Source organism: Octopus sinensis, linkage group LG24, assembly GCF_006345805.1.
Source record: "Octopus sinensis linkage group LG24, ASM634580v1, whole genome shotgun sequence".
Classification (NCBI taxonomy): Eukaryota; Metazoa; Mollusca; class Cephalopoda; order Octopoda; family Octopodidae; genus Octopus; species Octopus sinensis.
Window position 1 is genome coordinate 28,265,553 of NC_043020.1, and position 22,500 is coordinate 28,288,052.

The 22,500-nt window shown below is 32.1% G+C and overlaps 1 protein-coding gene across 2 annotated transcripts in view; it reads right to left on the minus strand.

The window, feature by feature from the left end:
• LOC115224026 overlaps positions 1 to 22,500 on the minus strand; it is a 92,437-nt gene that overhangs the window by 2,135 nt on the left and 67,802 nt on the right. For both annotated transcript variants that reach the window (XM_029794821.2, XM_036513057.1), the window contains exons 2-3: positions 21,641 to 21,701; positions 1 to 55 (exon numbers count right to left, since the gene is read on the minus strand). The exon at positions 1 to 55 is cut by the window's left edge and continues 225 nt beyond it. In XM_029794821.2, the coding sequence (XP_029650681.1) occupies positions 1 to 55; positions 21,641 to 21,679 (94 nt within the window). In that variant the 5' untranslated portion in view covers positions 21,680 to 21,701. The remainder of the gene's footprint in view (positions 56 to 21,640; positions 21,702 to 22,500) is intronic.

Consider the following 22,500-nt stretch of genomic DNA (forward strand, 5'->3'; position numbering starts at 1 on the left):
AATGGTTCGCTGCCTTTAGGTGTTGGCTGATGTAATCTTTGTCTGACTGCAATATCTTGGAAAGGAGAAGAATTCAAAATATAATACATATATATTTCTTTACTGCCCACAAGGGACTACACACAGAGGGAACAAACAATGACAGACAAAGGGATTAAGTTGATTACATCAATCCCAGTGCGTAACTGGTACTTTATTTATCGAACCCGAAAGGATGAAAGGCAAAGTCGACCTCGGCGGAATTTGAACTCACAACGTAACGCAGACGAAATACCGCTAAGCATTTCGCCCGGCGCGCTAACGTGTCTGCCAGCTCGCCATAAAGCTACAGGATACAGAGAGAGAGAGAGAGAGAGAGAGAAAGAAAGACAGACAAGGACAGGTTTCCTTCAATTTTCGACTACCAAATCCATTCACAAGGTTTTAATCAGTTCCGCGGCTATAATCATCGCACAAGTTCATACATTATTTCCGTAAACTCAGGAAGCTACCACAACCATCCCATCAGCAATAATCATCATCTTCTTCACAATATGTGTACCCTTTAAAAAGAACCAGCTTTTGCTATTTGAATTTATTTTACATCGTGTACACCCAGATTGGAACTTTTACTGTGCTTTGCACCAGAGAACATTATGGATTATCTGAAGACAAAACATATTGCCAATGAAATAACGTGTGCTTGCACACATTCGATGGATTTTCAAAATTCTAGCCGTTCTATCGACGAGTTTGTCAATAGAAAGGGCGCTAAATGTAAAAAAAAAAAAAACTCTTTCCATCAGGAAAGGTACATTTACAGAAAACTCTAAGCTGCCATTATATGTAATTTTTTATTTAATGTTTGATTTTATTTTCGAATTGCCTGTGACGATATCTGCAAGAATGAACTGCATTGATATCAAAATTGCCGTTCAGTGGGGCCAGTTCTGTAGAGATGTTTGTTTGGCAAAACTGCTGCGGGACAAAACTCCCATTGGTGGTCCGGATCATACAGTGGAGATCGATGAAAGCTTGTTCTTCAATAGCAAGAACAATGTAGGAAGAATGTGTCGCAAAATTTGGATTGTCGGATGTTATGACACCACAACGGGAAAAGGATTTCTTCAATGTGTAACCGATAGGAGTACAGAGACGTTGTAGAATGTTTTCAGACAAAATGTTCTTCCAGGAACTACTGTTATGACTGACAATTTGGCAAGCTATTATAATCTCCACATACTCGGTTACATTCACCCCCATACGGTAAATCATTCCCCAAATTTCGTAGATCGGTCACCGGGGCATGTACAGATTGGCGGAAGTAAAGATCATGGACCGCACCACCTTTGAGATATTTTTTGGGTTTTATTTTTACATGAACACACTACATCGAGGGCGGAGATTCCGAATCTGCAAAAAAATCTACATTTCAAAATTTATATTGTACAGGCAAAAAAAACAAAAATACGTAAAAGGCGCAGGAGTGGCTGTGTGGTAAGTAGCTTGTTTACTAACCACATGGTTCCTGGTTCAGTCCCACTGCGTGGCACCTTGACCAAGTGTCTTCTGCTATAGCCTCAGGCCGACCAATGTCTTGTGAGTGGATTTGGTAGACGGAAACTGAAAGAAACCCGTCGTATATATATGTATATATATATATGTGTGTGTGTGTATATATATATATATGCAAAATAAGAATATGGAAGAATAGATTTCTTTCAATTATCAACTACCAGATAATACCAATTCATATAATTTATTAACTAATTATTTAGATTAAATAGGAACATCCAAATCCAACAGAATAATTACTGGCAGTATATTGGATAAATGATATCCCATAGTGGGTTACACTCATAACCCCTATCTCACTTTATACTTGTAGATATATATATATATATATATATATATATATATATATATACTTTATTTAAAGCAGCAGAAAATTCAGCAAAACCTGTTACTCTGAGTTTCCCGTTGCCGTTCATCGGACAGTTTTTGCTAGAATTTCTAGTAAAAACTGTCCGATGAACGGCAACGTGAAACTCAGAGTAACAGGTTTTGTTGAATTTGCAGCTGCTTTAAATAAAGCATATTACTCTACCACTGGTATTTGAGTACTCTTTTTTCCACCTTGTTTCACATTTATGTGTTTACTCCGGTATATATATATATATGTATGTGTGTGTGTGTATATGCTTGGGTGTCTGTTTGCCCCGCCCCCGCCCCCAACATCGCTTGACAACCGATGCTGTTGTGTTTATGTCCCCGTAACTTAGCGGTTCGGCAAAATAGATCAATAGAATAAGCACTAGGCTTACAAAGAATAAGTCCTGGGGGATCGATTTGCTCGACTAAAGGCGGCGCTCCAGCACGGCCGCAGTCACATGACTCAAACAAACAAGAGAGTAAAAGCGAGAGACAAACCACGCCTTCGCTCACTCTCCCTCTCCACGTGAGATCGAACGGTCCTTGTTGCTCCGCTTCAAATTTCGGCGCCAAAAATCGCTAAAGGTAAGTGTAAACACTCGATGCCACCTCCAGACTGTTCTGCAGCATCAGGGCTTATATATCCTCTGATATATATACCCAGTAATTTTAGCAGGTATGTAAAAGATGTTGTTTTCATTCACTTCGATTTGTTTCACACAAACACTAACAGGGTTTTGTTGTCCGGACATCGTTGCCACTGATTTTTATGATTTCAGCATTCGTCTGTTATTCTCTACGATATGTCATCTTGTGTAAAGAAAAGGGTCTGATGCAGTGTAGCGCCTTCAAAAGGGCATTTTTTAATAAAGATTTCTTTGAAAACTTGTCTGTATATGTGTGTGTATGTATAAATAAATATGTATATATGAGAATAACGACGGAAGGGTTTGAAAAAAGCGTAAAAATAACATCTCTTTCTATATAAAGCTGAAGTCGTCTGTGTATGGCAGGTTTGGTGGCCTTCAACAAACACTATCTCCTTCGAGACCCTGCGGCGCAAATTGACGGAAATTGAGAATATGATAAAAGAAGGATTGTTCTTCCTTCCATAGAAGAAAAAAATAAAATCGGACAATGTTAACACCAAAAATTATTTACATCAAAAAGGTGCTTTTTTGCTATGAAAATCCTGGAAAAAAAATCTCCATTTTCCTAAAATTTATGAGGGAAAAGATTGGGTCTTTTGAATTTTCGATGTCCTCTCTCCACTTGCTTGGAAAAGATTTTTCCCCCACAAATTTCTTCAAAATTGTAATTTATGCTGTTTGATAAGAATTTCTATGAAATTTCATTGGAAAAAAATCTCCATTTTCCTAAAATTTATGACGGAAAAGATTGGGTCTTTTGAATTTTCGATGTCCTCTCTCCACTTGCTTCGAAAAGATTTTTCCCCCACAAATTTCTTCAAAATTGTAATTTATGCTTTGATAAGAATTTCTATGAATTTCATTGGAAAAAATCTCCATTTTCCTAAAATTTATGAGGGAAAGATTGGGTCTTTTGAATTTTCGATGTCCTCCACTTGCTTGGAAAAGATTTTTCCCCCACAAATTCTTCAAAATTGTAATTTATGCTGTTTGATAAGAATTTCTATGAAATTTCATTGGAAAAAAATCTCCATTTTCCTAAAATTTATGACGGAAAAGATTGGGTCTTTTGAATTTTCGATGTCCTCTCTCCACCTGCTTGGAAAAGATTTTTCCCCCCAAATTTCTTCAAAATTGTAATTTATGCTGTTTGATAAGAATTTCTATGAAATTTCATTGGAAAAAATCTCCATTTTCCTAAAATTTATGACGGAAAAGATTGGGTCTTTTGAATTTTCGATGTCCTCTCTCCACCTGCTTGGAAATATTTTTCCCCCACAAATTCTTCAAAATTGTAATTTATGCTGTTTGATAAGAATTTCTATGAAATTTCATTGGAAAAAATCTCCATTTCCTAAAATTTACGTGGGAAAAGATTGGGTCTTTTGAATTTTCGATGTCCTCTCTCCACCTGCTTGGAAAAGATTTTTCCCCCACAAATTTCTTCAAAATTGTAATTTATGCTGTTTGATAAGAATTTCTATGAAATTTCATTGGGAAAAAATCTCCATGTTCCTAAAATTTACGAGGGAAAAGATTGGGTCTTTTGAATTTTCGATGTCCTCTCTCCACCTGCTTGGAAAAGATTTTTCCCCCACAAATTTCTTCAAAATTGTAATTTATGCTGTTTGATAAGAATTTCTATGAAATTTCATTGGAAAAAAATCTCCATTTTCCTAAAATTTATGACGGAAAAGATTGGGTCTTTTGAATTTTCGATGTCCTCTCTCCACCTGCTTGGAAAAGATTTTTCCCCCACAAATTTCTTCAAAATTGTAATTTATGCTGTTTGATAAGAATTTCTATGAAATTTCATTGGAAAAAAATCTCCATTTTCCTAAAATTTATGACGGAAAAGATTGGGTCTTTTGAATTTTCGATGTCCTCTCTCCACCTTCTTGGAAAAGATTTTTCCCCACAAATTTCTTCAAAATTGTAATTTATGCTGTTTGATAAGAATTTCTATGAAATTTCATTGGAAAAAAATCTCCATTTTCCTAAAATTTATGACGGAAAAGATTGGGTCTTTTGAATTTTCGATGTCCTCTCTCCACCTGCTTGGAAAATATTTTCCCCCACAAATTTCTTCAAAATTGTAATTTATGCTGTTTGATAAGAATTTCTATGAAATTTCATTGGAAAAAAATCTCCATTTTCCTAAAATTTATGACGGAAAAGATTGGGTCTTTTGAATTTTCGATGTCCTCTCTCCACCTGCTTGGAAAATATTTTTCCCCCACAAATTTCTTCAAAATTGTAATTTATGCTGTTTGATAAGAATTTCTATGAAATTTCATTGGAAAAAAATCTCCATTTTCCTAAAATTTATGAGGGAAAAGATTGGGTCTTTTGAATTTTCGATGTCCTCTCTCCACCTGCTTGGAAAAGATTTTTCCCCCACAAATTTCTTCAAAATTGTAATTTATGCTGTTTGATAAGAATTTCTATGAAATTTCATTGGAAAAAAATCTCCATTTTCCTAAAATTTATGAGGGAAAAGATTGGGTCTTTTGAATTTTCGATGTCCTCTCTCCACCTGCTTGGAAAAGATTTTTCCCCCACAAATTTCTTCAAAATTGTAATTTATGCTGTTTGATAAGAATTTCTATGAAATTTCATTGGAAAAAAATCTCCATTTTCCTAAAATTTATGACGGAAAAGATTGGGTCTTTTGAATTTTCGATGTTCTCTCTCCACCTGCTTGGAAAAGATTTTTCCCCCACAAATTTCTTCAAAATTGTAATTTATGCTGTTTGATAAGAATTTCTATGAAATTTCATTGGAAAAAAATCTCCATTTTCCTAAAATTTATGACGGAAAAGATTGGGTCTTTTGAATTTTCGATGTTCTCTCTCTCTCTCATCTGCTTGGAAAAGATTTTTCCCCCCCACAATTTCTTCAAAATTGTAATTTATGCTGTTTGATAAGAATTTCTATGAAATTTCATTGGAAAAAAATCTCCATTTTCCTAAAATTTATGACGGAAAAGATTGGGTCTTTTGAATTTTCGATGTCCCCTCTCCACCTGCTTGGAAAAGATTTTTCCCCCACAAATTTCTTCAAAATTGTAATTTATGCTGTTTGATAAGAATTTCTATGAAATTTCATTGGAAAAAAATCTCCATTTTCCTAAAATTTATGTCAGAAAAGATGGGTCTTTTGAATTTTCGATGTTCTCTCTCCATCTGCTTGGAAAAGATTTTTCCCCCACAATTTCTTCAAAATTGTAATTTATGCTGTTTGATAAGAATTTCTATGGAATTTCATTGGAAAAAAATCTCCATTTTCCTAAAATTTATGACGGAAAAGATTGGGTCTTTTGAATTTTCGATGTCCTCTCTTCCACCTGCTTGGAAAAGATTTTTCCCCCACAATTTCTTCAAAATTGTAATTTATGCTGTTTGATAAGAATTTCTATGAAATTTCATTGGAAAAAAATCTCCATTTTCCTAAAATTTATGTCGGAAAAGATTGGGTCTTTTGAATTTTCGATGTTCTCTCTCCATCTGCTTGGAAAAGATTTTTCCCCCACAAATTTCTTCAAAATTGTAATTTATGGTGTTTGATAAGAATTTCTATGAAATTTCATTGGAAAAAAATCTCCATTTTCCTAAAATTTATGTCGGAAAAGATTGGGTCTTTTGAATTTTCGATGTTCTCTCTCCATCTGCTTGGAAAAGATTTTTCCCCCACAAATTTCTTCAAAATTGTAAATTATGCTGTTTGATAAGAATTTCTATGAAATTTCATTGGAAAAAAATCTCCATTTTCCTAAAATTTATGACGGAAAAGATTGGGTCTTTTGAATTTTCGATGTTCTCTCTCCATCTGCTTGGAAAAGATTTTTCCCCCACAAATTTCTTCAAAATTGTAATTTATGCTGTTTGATAAGAATTTCTATGAAATTCATTGAAAAAAATCTCCATTTTCCTAAAATTTATGACGGAAAAGATTGGGTCTTTTGAATTTTCGATGTCCTCTCTCCACCTGCTTGGAAAAGATTTTTCCCCCACAAATTTCTTCAAAATTGTAATTTATGCTGTTTGATAAGAATTTCTATGAAATTTCATTGGAAAAAAATCTCCAGTTTCCTAAAATTTATGACGGAAAAGATTGGGTCTTTTGAATTTTCGATGTTCTCTCTCCATCTGCTTGGAAAAGATTTTTCCCCCACAAATTTCTTCAAAATTGTAATTTATGCTGTTTGATAAGAATTTCTATGAAATTTCATTGGAAAAAAATCTCCATTTTCCTAAAATTTATGACGGAAAAGATTGGGTCTTTTGAATTTTCGATGTCCTCTCTCCACCTGCTTGGAAAAGATTTTTCCCCCACAAATTTCTTCAAAATTGTAATTTATGCTGTTTGATAAGAATTTCTATGAAATTTCATTGGAAAAAATCTCCATTTTCCTAAAATTATGTCAGAAAAGATTGGGTCTTTTGAATTTTCGATGTTCTCTCTCCATCTGCTTGGAAAAGATTTTTCCCCCCCACAATTTCTTCAAAATTGTAATTTATGCTGTTTGATAAGAATTTCTATGGAATTTCATTGGAAAAAAATCTCCATTTTCCTAAAATTTATGACGGAAAAGATTGGGTCTTTTGAATTTTCGATGTCCTCTCTCCACCTGCTTGGAAAAGATTTTTCCCCCACAAATTTCTTCAAAATTGTAATTTATGCTGTTTGATAAGAATTTCTATGAAATTTCATTGGAAAAAAATCTCCATTTTCCTAAAATTTATGTCGGAAAAGATTGGGTCTTTTGAATTTTCGATGTTCTCTCTCCATCTGCTTGGAAAAGATTTTTCCCCCACAAATTTCTTCAAAATTGTAATTTATGCTGTTTGATAAGAATTTCTATGAAATTTCATTGGAAAAAAATCTCCATTTTCCTAAAATTTATGTCGGAAAAGATTGGGTCTTTTGAATTTTCGATGTTCTCTCTCCATCTGCTTGGAAAGATTTTTCCCCCACAAATTTCTTCAAAATTGTAATTATGCTGTTTGATAAGAATTTCTATGAAATTTCATTGGAAAAAAATCTCCATTTTCCTAAAATTTATGACGGAAAAGATTGGGTCTTTTGAATTTTCGATGTTCTCTCTCCATCTGCTTGGAAAAGATTTTTCCCCCCAAATTTCTTCAAAATTGTAATTTATGCTGTTTGATAAGAATTTCTATGAAATTTCATTGGAAAAAAATCTCCATTTTCCTAAAATTTATGACGGAAAAGATTGGGTCTTTTGAATTTTCGATGTCCTCTCTTCACCTGCTTGGAAAAAATTTTTCCCCCACAAATTTCTTTTCTTCAAAATTGTAATTTATGCTGTTTGATAAGAATTTCTATGAAATTTCATTGGAAAAAAATCTCCATTTTCCTAAAATTTATGAGGGAAAAGATTGGGTCTTTTGAATTTTCGATGTCCTCTCTCCACCTGCTTGGAAAAGATTTTTCCCCCACAAATTTCTTCAAAGTTGTAATTTATGCTGTTTGATAAGAATTTCTATGAAATTTCATTGGAAAAAAATCTCCATTTTCCTAAAATTTATGACGGAAAAGATTGGGTCTTTTGAATTTTCGATGTCCTCTCTCCACCTGCTTGGAAAAGATTTTTCCCCCACAATTTTCAAAATTGTAATTTATGCTGTTTGATAAGAATTTCTATGAAATTTCATTGGAAAAAAATCTCCATTTTCCTAAAATTTATGACGGAAAAGATTGGGTCTTTTGAATTTTCGATGTCCTCTCTCCTCTCTCCACCTGCTTGGAAAAGATTTTCCCCCACAAATTTCTTCAAAATTGTAATTTATGCTGTTTGATAAGAATTTCTATGAAATTTCATTGGAAAAAAATCTCCATTTTCCTAAAATTTATGACGGAAAAGATTGGGTCTTTTGAATTTTCGATGTTCCTCTCCCTCTGCTTGGAAAAGATTTTTCCCCCACAAATTTCTTCAAAATTGTAATTTATGCTGTTTGATAAGAATTTCTATGAAATTTCATTGGAAAAAAATCTCCATTTTCCTAAAATTTATGACGGAAAAGATTGGGTCTTTTGAATTTTCGATGTCCCCTCTCCACCTGCTTGGAAAAGATTTTTCCCCCACAAATTTCTTCAAAATTGTAATTTATGCTGTTTGATAAGAATTTCTATGAAATTTCATTGGAAAAAAATCTCCATTTTCCTAAAATTTATGTCAGAAAAGATTGGGTCTTTTGAATTTTCGATGTTCTCTCTCCATCTGCTTGGAAAAGATTTTTCCCCCACAAATTTCTTCAAAATTGTAATTTATGCTGTTTGATAAGAATTTCTATGGAATTTCATTGGAAAAAAATCTCCATTTTCCTAAAATTTATGACGGAAAAGATTGGGTCTTTTGAATTTTCGATGTCCTCTTTCCACCTGCTTGGAAAAGATTTTTCCCCCACAAATTTCTTCAAAATTGTAATTTATGCTGTTTGATAAGAATTTCTATGAAATTTCATTGGAAAAAAATCTCCATTTTCCTAAAATTTATGTCGGAAAAGATTGGGTCTTTTGAATTTTCGATGTTCTCTCTCCATCTGCTTGGAAAAGATTTTTCCCCACAAATTTCTTCAAATTGTAATTTATGCTGTTTGATAAGAATTTCTATGAAATTTCATTGGAAAAAAATCTCCATTTTCCTAAAATTTATGTCGGAAAAGATTGGGTCTTTTGAATTTTCGATGTTCTCTCTCCATCTGCTTGGAAAAGATTTTTCCCCCACAAATTTCTTCAAAATTGTAAATTATGCTGTTTGATAAGAATTTCTATGAAATTTCATTGGAAAAAAATCTCCATTTTCCTAAAATTTATGACGGAAAAGATTGGGTCTTTTGAATTTTCGATGTTCTCTCTCCATCTGCTTGGAAAAGATTTTTCCCCCACAAATTTCTTCAAAATTGTAATTTATGCTGTTTGATAAGAATTTCTATGAAATTTCATTGGAAAAAAATCTCCATTTTCCTAAAATTTATGACGGAAAAGATTGGTCTTTTGAATTTTCGATGTCCTCTCTCCACCTGCTTGGAAAAGATTTTTCCCCCACAAATTTCTTCAAATTGTAATTTATGCTGTTTGATAATATTTCTATGAAATTTCATGGGAAAATCTCCATTTTCCTAAAATTTATGACGGAAAAGATTGGGTCTTTTGAATTTTCGATGTCCTCTCTCCACCTGCCTGGAAAAGATTTTTCCCCCACAAATTTCTTCAAAATTGTAATTTATGCTGTTTGATAAGAATTTCTATGAAATTTCATTGGAAAAAATCTCCATTTTCCTAAAATTTATGACGGAAAAGATTGGGTCTTTTGAATTTTCGATGTCCTCTCTCCACCTGCTTGGAAAAGATTTTTCCCCCACAAATTTCTTCAAAATTGTAATTTATGCTGTTTGATAAGAATTTCTATGAAATTTCATTGGAAAAAAATCTCCATTTTCCTAAAATTTATGACGGAAAAGATTGGGTCTTTTGAATTTTCGATGTCCTCTCTCCACCTGCTTGGAAAAGATTTTCCCCCACAAATTTCTTCAAAATTGTAATTTATGCTGTTTGATAAGAATTTCTATGAAATTTCATTGGAAAAAAATCTCCATTTTCCTAAAATTTATGACGGAAAAGATTGGGTCTTTTGAATTTTCGATGTCCTCTCTCCACCTGCTTGGAAAAGATTTTTCCCCCACAAATTTCTTCAAAATTGTAATTTATGCTGTTTGATAAGAATTTCTATGAAATTTCATTGGAAAAAAATCTCCATTTTCCTAAAATTTATGACAGAAAAGATTGGGTCTTTTGAATTTTCGATGTTCTCTCTCCATCTGCTTGGAAAAGATTTTTCCCCCCCAATTTCTTCAAAATTGTAATTTATGCTGTTTGATAAGAATTTCTATGAAATTCATTGGAAAAAAATCTCCATTTTCCTAAAATTTATGACGGAAAAGATTGGGTCTTTTGAATTTTCGATGTCCTCTTTCCACCTGCTTGGAAAAGATTTTTCCCCCACAAATTTCTTCAAAATTGTAATTTATGCTGTTTGATAAGAATTTCTATGAAATTTCATTGGAAAAAATCTCCATTTTCCTAAAATTTATGTCGGAAAAGATTGGGTCTTTTGAATTTTCGATGTTCCTCTCCATCTGCTTGGAAAAGATTTTTCCCCCACAAATTTCTTCAAAATTGTAATTATGCTGTTTGATAAGATTTCTATGAAATTTCATTGGAAAAAAATCTCCATTTTCCTAAAATTTATGACGGAAAAGATTGGGTCTTTTGAATTTTCGATGTTCTCTCTCTCCATCTGCTTGGAAAAGATTTTTCCCCCACAAATTTCTTCAAAATTGTAATTTATGCTGTTTGATAAGAATTTCTATGAAATTTCATTGGAAAAAAATCTCCATTTTCCTAAAATTTATGACGGAAAAGATTGGGTCTTTTGAATTTTCGATGTCCTCTCTCCACCTGCTTGGAAAAGATATTTCCCCCACAAATTTCTTCAAAATTGTAATTTATGCTGTTTGATAAATATTTCTATGAAATTTCATGGGAAAAAATCTCCATTTTCCTAAAATTTATGACGGAAAAGATTGGGTCTTTTGAATTTTCGATGTCCTCTCTCCACCTGCTTGGAAAAGATTTTTCCCCACAAATTTCTTCAAAATTGTAATTTATGCTGTTTGATAAATATTTCTATGAAATTTCATTGGAAAAAATCTCCATTTTCCTAAAATTTATGACGGAAAAGATTGGGTCTTTTGAATTTTCGATGTTCTCTCTCCATCTGCTTGGAAAAGATTTTTCCCCCACAAATTTCTTCAAAATTGTAATTTATGCTGTTTGATAAGAATTTCTATGAAATTTCATTGGAAAAAGATCTCCATTTTCCTAAAATTTATGACGGAAAAGATTGGGTCTTTTGAATTTTCGATGTCCTCTCTCCACCTGCTTGGAAAAGATTTTTCCCCCACAAATTTCTTCAAAATTGTAATTTATGCTGTTTGATAAGAATTTCTATGAAATTTCATTGGAAAAAAATCTCCATTTTCCTAAAATTTATGACGGAAAAGATTGGGTCTTTTGAATTTTCGATGTCCTCTCTCCACCTGCTTGGAAAAGATTTTTCCCCACACATTTCTTCAAAATTGTAATTTATGCTGTTTGATAAGAATTTCTATGAAATTTCATTGGAAAAAAATCTCCATTTTCCTAAAATTTATGACGGAAAAGATGGGTCTTTTGAATTTTCGATGTTCTCTCTCCATCTGCTTGGAAAGATTTTTCCCCCACAAATTTCTTCAAATTGTAATTTATGCTGTTTGATAAAATTTCTATGAAATTTCATTGGAAAAAAATCTCCATTTTCCTAAAATTTATGACGGAAAAGATTGGGTCTTTTGAATTTTCGATGTCCCCTCTCCACCTGCTTGGAAAAGATTTTTCCCCCACAAATTTCTTCAAAATTGTAATTTATGCTGTTTGATAAGAATTTCTATGAAATTTCATTGGAAAAAAATCTCCATTTTCCTAAAATTTATGTCAGAAAAGATTGGGTCTTTTGAATTTTCGATGTTCTCTCTCCATCTGCTTGGAAAAGATTTTTCCCCCACAAATTTCTTCAAAATTGTAATTTATGCTGTTTGATAAGAATTTCTATGAAATTTCATTGGAAAAAAATCTCCATTTTCCTAAAATTTATGACGAAAAGATTGGGTCTTTTGAATTTTCGATGTCCTCTTTCCACCTGCTTGGAAAAAATTTTTCCCCCACAAATTTCTTCAAAATTGTAATTTATGCTGTTTGATAAGATTTCTATGAAATTTCATTGGAAAAAATCTCCATTTTCCTAAAATTTATGTCGGAAAAGATTGGGTCTTTTGAATTTTCGATGTTCTCTCTCCATCTGCTTGGAAAAGATTTTTCCCCCACAAATTTCTTCAAAATTGTAATTTATGCTGTTTGATAAGAATTTCTATGAAATTTCATTGGAAAAAAATCTCCATTTTCCTAAAATTTATGTCGGAAAAGATTGGGTCTTTTGAATTTTCGATGTTCTCTCTCCATCTGCTTGGAAAAGATTTTTCCCCCACAAATTTCTTCAAAATTGTAATTTATGCTGTTTGATAAGAATTTCTATGGAATTTCATTGGAAAAAAATCTCCATTTTCCTAAAATTTATGACGGAAAAGATTGGGTCTTTTGAATTTTCGATGTCCTCTCTCCACCTGCTTGGAAAAGATTTTTCCCCCCCACAAATTTCTTCTAAATTGTAATTTATGCTGTTTGATAAGAATTTCTATGAAATTTCATTGGAAAAAAATCTCCATTTTCCTAAAATTTATGACGGAAAAGATTGGGTCTTTTGAATTTTCGATGTTCTCTCTCTCCATCTGCTTGGAAAAGATTTTTCCCCCACAAATTTCTTCAAAATTGTAATTTATGCTGTTTGATAAGAATTTCTATGGAATTTCATTGGAAAAAATCTCCATTTTCCTAAAATTTATGACGGAAAAGATTGGGTCTTTTGAATTTTCGATGTCTCTCTCCATCCTGCTTGGAAAAGATTTTTCCCCCACAAATTTCTTCAAAATTGTAATTATGCTGTTTGATAAGAATTTCTATGAAATTTCATTGGAAAAAAATCTCCATTTTCCTAAAATTTATGACGGAAAAGATTGGGTCTTTTGAATTTTCGATGTTCTCTCTCTCCATCTGCTTGGAAAAGATTTTTCCCCCACAAATTCTTCTTCAAATTGTAATTTATGCTGTTTGATAAGAATTTCTATGAAATTTCATTGGAAAAAATCTCCATTTTCCTAAAATTTATGACGGAAAAGATTGGGTCTTTTGAATTTTCGATGTCCTCTCTCCACCTGCTGCTTGAAAAGATTTTTCCCCCACAAATTTCTTCAAAATTGTAATTTATGCTGTTTGATAAGAATTTCTATGAAATTTCATTGGAAAAAATCTCCATTTTCCTAAAATTTATGACGGAAAAGATTGGGTCTTTTGAATTTTCGATGTTCTCTCTCTCCATCTGCTTGGAAAAGATTTTTCCCCCACAATTTCTTCAAAATTGTAATTTATGCTGTTTGATAAGATTTCTATGAAATTTCATGGAAAAAATCTCCATTTTCCTAAAATTTATGACGGAAAAGATTGGGTCTTTTGAATTTTCGATGTCCTCTCTCCACTGCTTGGAAAAGATTTTTCCCCCACAAATTTCTTCAAAATTGTAATTTATGCTGTTTGATAAATATTTCTATGAAATTTCATTGGAAAAAATCTCCATTTTCCTAAAATTTATGACGGAAAAAATTGGGTCTTTTGAATTTTCGATGTTCTCTCTCCATCTGCTTGGAAAAGATTTTTCCCCCACAAATTTCTTCAAAATTGTAATTTATGCTGTTTGATAAGAATTTCTATGAAATTTCATTGGAAAAAAATCTCCATTTTCCTAAAATTTATGACGGAAAAGATTGGGTCTTTTGAATTTTCGATGTCCTCTCTCCACCTGCTTGGAAAAGATTTTTCCCCCACAAATTTCTTCAAAATTGTAATTTATGCTGTTTGATAAGAATTTCTATGAAATTTCATTGGAAAAAAATCTCCATTTTCCTAAAATTTATGACGATAAAGATTGGGTCTTTTGAATTTTCGATGTTCTCTCTCCATCTGCTTGGAAAAGATTTTTCCCCCACAAATTTCTTCAAAATTGTAATTTATGCTGTTTGATAAATATTTCTATGAAATTTCATGGGAAAAAATCTCCATTTTCCTAAAATTTATGACGGAAAAGATTGGGTCTTTTGAATTTTCGATGTCCTCTCTCCACCTGCTTGGAAAAGATTTTTCCCCCACAAATTTCTTCAAAATTGTAATTTATGCTGTTTGATAAATATTTCTATGAAATTTCATTGGAAAAAATCTCCATTTTCCTAAAATTTATGACAGAAAAGATTGGGTCTTTTGAATTTTCGATGTTCTCTCTCCACCTGCTTGGAAAAGATTTTTCCCCCACAAATTTCTTCAAAATTGTAAGTTATGCTGTTTGATAATAATTTCTATGAAATTTCATTGGAAAAAAAATCTCCATTTTCCTAAAATTTATGACGGAAAAGATTGGGTCTTTTGAATTTTCGATGTCCCCTCTCCACCTGCTTGGAAAAGATTTTTCCCCCACAAATTTCTTCAAATTGTAATTTATGCTGTTTGATAAGAATTTCTATGAAATTTCATTGGAAAAAAATCTCCATTTTCCTAAAATTTATGACGATAAAGATTGGGTCTTTTGAATTTTCGATGTTCTCTCTCCACCTGCTTGGAAAAGATTTTTCCCTCACAAATTTCTTCAAAATTGTAATTTATGCTGTTTGATAAGAATTTCTATGAAATTTCATTGGAAAAAAATCTCCATTTTCCTAAAATTTATGACGGAAAAGATTGGGTCTTTTGAATTTTCGATGTTCTCTCTCCATCTGCTTGGAAAAGATTTTTCCCCCACAAATTTCTTCAAAATTGTAATTTATGCTGTTTGATAAGAATTTCTATGAAATTTCATTGGAAAAAAATCTCCATTTTCCTAAAATTTATGACGGAAAAGATTGGGTCTTTTGAATTTTCGATGTTCTCTCTCCATCTGCTTGGAAAAGATTTTTCCCCCACAAATTTCTTCAAAATTTTAATTTATGCTGTTTGATAAGAATTTCTATGAAATTTCATTGGAAAAAAATCTCCATTTTCCTAAAATTTATGAGGGAAAAGATTGGGTCTTTTGAATTTTCGATGTCCTCTCTCCACCTGCTTGGAAAAGATTTTTCCCCCACAAATTTCTTCAAAATTGTAATTTATGCTGTTTGATATCTCTCCATCTGCTTGGAAAAGATTTTTCCCCCACAAATTTCTTCAAAATTGTAATTTATGCTGTTTGATAAATATTTCTATGAAATTTCATGGGAAAAAATCTCCATTTTCCTAAAATTTATGACGGAAAAGATTGGGTCTTTTGAATTTTCGATGTCCTCTCTCCACCTGCTTGGAAAAGATTTTTCCCCCACAATTTCTTCAAAATTGTAATTATGCTGTTTGATAAATATTTCTATGAAATTCATTGGAAAAAAATCCCATTTCCTAAAATTTATGAGGGAAAAGATTGGGTCTTTTGAATTTTCGATGTTCTCTCTCCACCTGCTTGGAAAAGATTTTTCCCCCACAAATTTCTTCAAAATTGTAATTTATGCTGTTTGATAAAATTTCTATGAAATTTCATTGGAAAAAAATCTCCATTTTCCTAAATTTATGACGAAAAGATTGGGTCTTTTGAATTTTCGATGTTCTCTCTCCACCTGCTTGGAAAAGATTTTTCCCTCACAAATTTCTTCAAAATTGTAATTTATGCTGTTTGATAAGAATTTCTATGAAATTTCATTGGAAAAAAATCTCCATTTTCTTAAAATTTATGACGGAAAAGATTGGGTCTTTTGAATTTTCGATGTTCTCTCTCCATCTGCTTGGAAAAGATTTTTCCCCCACAAATTTCTTCAAAATTGTAATTTATGCTGTTTGATAAGAATTTCTATGAAATTTCATTGGAAAAAAATCTCCATTTTCCTAAAATTTATGACGGAAAAGATTGGGTCTTTTGAATTTTCGATGTTCTCTCTCCATCTGCTTGGAAAAGATTTTTCCCCCACAAATTTCTTCAAAATTGTAATTTATGCTGTTTGATAAGAATTTCTATGAAATTTCATTGGAAAAAATCTCCATTTTCCTAAAATTTATGACGAAAAGATTGGGTCTTTTGAATTTTCGATGTTCTCTCCTCCACCTGCTTGGAAAAGATTTTTCCCCCCAAATTTCTTCTTCAAATTGTAATTTATGCTGTTTGATAAGAATTTCTATGAAATTTCATTGGAAAATAATCTCCATTTTCCTAAAATTTATGACGGAAAAGATTGGGTCTTTTAAATTTTCGATGTTCTCTCTCCATCTGCTTGGAAAAGATTTTTCCCCCACAAATTTCTTCAAAATAGTAATTTATGCTGTTTGATAAGAATTTCTATGAAATTTCATTGGAAAAAAATCTCCATTTTCCTAAAATTTATGACGGAAAAGATTGGGTCTTTTGAATTTTCGATGTCCTCTCTCCACCTGCTTGGAAAAGATTTTTCCCCCACAAATTTCTTCAAAATTGTAGTTTATGCTGTTTGATAAGAATTTCTATGAAATTTCATTGGGAAAAAATCTCCATGTTCCTAAAATTTACGAGGGAAAAGATTGGGTCTTTTGAATTTTCAATGTCCTCTCTCCACCTGCTTGGAAAAGATTTTTCCCCCACAAATTTCTTCAAAATTGTAATTTATGCTGTTTGATAAATATTTCTATGAAATTTCATTGGAAAAAATCTCCATTTTCCTAAAATTTATGAGGGAAAAGATTGGGTCTTTTGAATTTTCGATGTCCTCTCTCCACCTGCCTGGAAAAGATTTTTCCCCCACAAATTTCTTCAAAATTGTAATTTATGCTGTTTGATAAATATTTCTATGAAATTTCATTGGAAAAAAATCTCCATTTTCCTAAAATTTATGAGGGAAAAGATTGGGTCTTTTGAATTTTCGATGTTCTCTCTCCATCTGCTTGGAAAAGATTTTTCCCCCACAAATTTCTTCAAAATTGTAATTTATGCTGTTTGATAAATATTTCTATGAAATTTCATTGGAAAAAATCTCCATTTTCCTAAAATTTATGAGGAAAAAGATTGGATCTTTTGAATTTTCGATGTCCTCTCTCCACCTGCTTGTAAAAGATTTTTCCCCCACAAATTTCTTCAAAATTGTAATTTATGCTGTTTGATAAGAATTTCTATGAAATTTCATTGGAAAAAAATCTCCATCTTCCTAAAATTTATGACAGAAAAGATTGGGTCTTTTGAATTTTCGATGTCCCCTCTCCACCTGTTTGGAAAAGATTTTTCCCCCAAAAATTTCTTCAAAATTGTAATTTATGCTGTTTGATAAATATTTCTATGAAATTTCATTGGAAAAAATCTCCATTTTCCTAAAATTTATGACAGAAAAGATTGGGTCTTTTGAATTTTCGATGTTCTCTCTCCATCTGCTTGGAAAAGATTTTTCCCCCACAAATTTCTTCAAAATTGTAATTTATGCTGTTTGATAAATATTTCTATGAAATTTCATGGGAAAAAATCTCCATTTTCCTAAAATTTATGACGGAAAAGATTGGGTCTTTTGAATTTTCGATGTCCTCTCTCCACCTGCTTGGAAAAGATTTTTCCCCCACAAATTTCTTCAAAATTGTAATTTATGCTGTTTGATAAATATTTCTATGAAATTTCATTGGAAAAAAATCTCCATTTTCCTAAAATTTATGAGGGAAAAGATTGGGTCTTTTGAATTTTCGATGTTCTCTCTCCACCTGCTTGGAAAAGATTTTTCCCCCACAAATTTCTTGAAAATTGTAATTTATGCTGTTTGATAAGAATTTCTATGAAATTTCATTGGAAAAAAATCTCCATTTTCCTAAAATTTATGACGGAAAAGATTGGGTCTTTTGAATTTTCGATGTTCTCTCTCTCCACCTGCTTGAAAAGATTTTTCCCTCACAAATTTCTTCAAAATTGTAATTTATGCTGTTTGATAAGAATTTCTATGAAATTTCATTGGAAAATAATCTCCATTTCCTAAATTTATGACGGAAAAGATTGGGTCTTTTAATTTTCGATGTTCTCTCTCCATCTGCTTGGAAAAGATTTTTCCCCACACAAATTTCTTCAAAATAGTAATTTATGCTGTTTGATAAGAATTTCTATGAAATTTCATTGGAAAAAATCTCCATTTTCCTAAAATTTATGACGGAAAAGATTGGGTCTTTTGAATTTTCGATGTCCTCTCTCCACCTGCTTGGAAAAGATTTTTCCCCCACAATTTCTTCAAAATTGTAATTTATGCTGTTTGATAAGAATTTCTATGAAATTTCATTGGAAAAAATCTCCATGTTCCTAAAATTTACGAGGGAAAAGATTGAGTCTTTTGAATTTTCGATGTCCTCTCTCCACCTGCTTGGAAAAGATTTTTCCCCACAAATTTCTTCTTCAAAATTGTAATTTATGCTGTTTGATAAATATTTCTATGAAATTTCATTGGAAAAAACTCCATTTTCCTAAAATTTATGAGGGAAAAGATTGGGTCTTTTGAATTTTCGATGTCCTCTCTCCACTGCCTGGAAAAGATTTTTCCCCACAAATTTCTTCAAAATTGTAATTTATGCTGTTTGATAAATATTTCTATGAAATTTCATTGGAAAAAAATCTCCATTTTCCTAAAATTTATGAGGAAAAGATTGGGTCTTTTGAATTTTCGATGTTCTCTCTCTCCATCTGCTTGGAAAAGATTTTTCCCCCACAAATTTCTTCAAAATTGTAATTTATGCTGTTTGATAATATTTCTATGAAATTTCATTGGAAAAAATCTCCATTTTCCTAAAATTTATGAGGAAAAAGATTGGATCTTTTGAATTTTCGATGTCCTCTCTCCCCACCTGCTTGTAAAAGATTTTTCCCCCACAAATTTCTTCAAAATTGTAATTTATGCTGTTTGATAAGAATTCTATGAAATTTCATTGGAAAAAAATCTCCATTTTCCTAAAATTTATGACAAAAGATTGGGTCTTTTGAATTTTCGATGTCCCCTCTCCTCTCCACCTGTTGGAAAAGATTTTTCCCCCAAAAATTTCTTCAAAATTGTAATTTATGCTGTTTGATAAATATTTCTATGAAATTTCATTGGAAAAAATCTCCATTTTCCTAAAATTTATGAGGGAAAAGATTGGGTCTTTTGAATTTTCGATGTCCTCTCTCCATCTGCTTGGAAAAGATTTTTCCCCCACAAATTTCTTCAAAATTGTAATTTATGCTGTTTGATAAATATTTCTATGAAATTTCATTGGAAAAAATCTCCATTTTCCTAAAATTTATGAGGGAAAAGATTGGGTCTTTTGAATTTTCGATGTCCTCTCTCCACCTGCCTGGAAAAGATTTTTCCCCCACAAATTTCTTCAAAATTGTAATTTATGCTGTTTGATAAATATTTCTATGAAATTTCATTGGAAAAAATCTCCATTTTCCTAAAATTTATGAGGGAAAAGATTGGGTCTTTTGAATTTTCGATGTTCTCTCTCCACCTGCTTGGAAAAGATTTTTCCCCCACAAATTTCTTCAAAATTGTAATTTATGCTGTTTGATAATAATTTCTATGAAATTTCATTGGAAAAAAATCTCCATTTTCCTAAAATTTATGACAGAAAAGATTGGGTCTTTTGAATTTTCGATGTCCCCTCTCCACCTGCTTGGAAAAGATTTTTCCCCCACAAATTTCTTCAAAATTGTAATTTATGCTGTTTGATAAATATTTCTATGAAATTTCATTGGAAAAAATCTCCATTTTCCTAAAATTTATGAGGGAAAAGATTGGGTCTTTTGAATTTTCGATGTCCTCTCTCCACCTGCTTGGAAAAGATTTTTCCCTCACAAATTTCTTCAAGATTGTAATTTATGCTGTTTGATAAGAATTTCTATGAAATTTCATTGGAAAAAAATCTCCATTTTCCTAAAATTTATGACAGAAAAGATTGGGTCTTGTGAATTTTCGATGTCCTCTCTCCACCTTCTTGGAAAAGATTTTTCCCCCACAAATTTCTTCAAAATTGTAATTTATGCTGTTTGATAAGTATTTCTATGAAATTTCATTGGAAAAAAATCTCCATTTTCCTAAAATTTATGAGGGAAAAGATTGGGTCTTGTGAATTTTCGATGTCCTCTCTCCACCTTCTTGGAAAAGATTTTTCCTCTGCAAATTTCTTCAAAATTGTAATTTATGCTGTTTGATAAGTATTTCTATGAAATTTCATTGGAAAAAAATCTCCATTTTCCTAAAATTTATGACGGAAAAGATGGGGTCTTTTGAATTTTCGATGTCCTCTCTCCACCTGCTTGGAAAAGATTTTTCCCCCACAAATTTCTTCAAAATTGTAATTTATGCTGTTTGATAAGTATTTCTATGAAATTTCATTGGAAAAAAATCTCCATTTTCCTAAAATTTATGACGGAAAAGATTGAGTATTTTGAATTTTTGATGTCCTCTCTCCACCTTCTTGGAAAAGATTTTTCCCCCACAAATTTCTTCAAAATTGTAATTTATGCTGTTTGATAAGTATTTCTATGAAATTTCATTGGAGAAAAGGTTCTATTTGTATTGATAAGGCAGAAGCACTAAGCTACGTGACTCTACTGTGCTTAACTGAAATGTCTGTCCTGTAGAAACAGGTTTAAAGAAATGAGAGCAAAACTTCCCCTGGATAGAAAACCAATGAATCACAAGTAAATTTTTTTGGCAATAGCTTCCTTCACCATCACAACTACTTCTGATTTTTAACTGCTATGTCACTCTTGTTGTACTGGGCTGCTTACAAGTTCAGTGTTTAAGTCCTAAAAACAACCGTGCCGACATATTTGTTGCTTGTCCAGTGTGTACATATGAATCCTACATACATATATACATATCTATATATATATAGTTGTCAAATACCATAAGTCAGGAAAACATGCACTCATATATTTATCATATTAAACAAAGTATACAGTATTAATAAATTGTTAACGACGGCTTTTACCCATCAGTTTCACACCAGATATTAGATAACTGGACAATTATCTAATAACTGTGCTCGTCAGAGATATAAGATAGATGGATGGACAGACAGACAGACGGACAGGTGGATGGATGAACGGCTTTTTGTGTGAGTGATACAACTTAAAATGTCTCATCTGGTCAATAGATCAGTATCTCCAACACACTTCCCTCATTTTACACCTTCCCAATTGCATTTAATAAGGTAGAGAAGAAGATGGAAATGGACTGGGAGATGAGTAAGAAGAGAGACACAGAAAACAGGGAGACAGCGAGAGAGAGAGAGAGAGAGAGAGAAGTAAAATAAGAGAATGATGAAAGGAATGAATGACAAACTGAATAAGTTAATACTCGTACCTCCTTTTTAATTCCTTTTAAGATTTCCTCTTCATTCATGATGCCAGAGTTAATCTTTCAGCTGGAACACAAGAAAACAAACCGTTAAACTCATAATCACTGTACATCTGTTTAGATTAGCGATACTGCACTAGATTAGTTATACTGTAATTAAATACAAAAATAAAAAAATTATAAGTAGATGTAAACACATGAACAAAATAAACAAAAACAAATTACACAAACGTGTATAAACAGGAGATACAATTATTACAGGCCCTCCCCCCCCCACACACACACTAACTAAACATAGAAGCACATAGAGATATACGCATGCACAAATAAAGACACATACAATAGGAATACAAAATACAAAATGGCTGACCATTAGTAAGGAGAGACACACAAATAAGAAAGAAGAAAGCAAAGGACCACTGAGGAGGTCACAGGAGTGTGACGAAAGAACTCTGGCCGAAATACGTTTAAGATTAATGTAAAACATGAATAACGCTGAAGCAAAGTAACACCAAATATATAGTGCGTGTGTTTTTATTGGCTAAATTGGCAAAATGACCATTCCTAAATACGACAACAAATATGTATATATATACACACATCTGCGTGTGTGTGTGTGTGTTTCTTTCTGTTGGTTTTCCTCCCACCACCATTTGACAACCGATGTCGGTGTGTTTCCATCCTTGTAACTTAGCTGTTCAGCAAAGGAGACTGACAGAATAAGTACCAGGCTTAAAAAATAAATACTGGGATTTTTTTATGCCTGTTCTGCTTCACTGGATCCCATGCTGGTGGCATGTAAAAAGCATCATTCAAGCATGGTTGATGTCAGTGCCGCTTCACTGGTTTCCATCCAGGTGGCACAG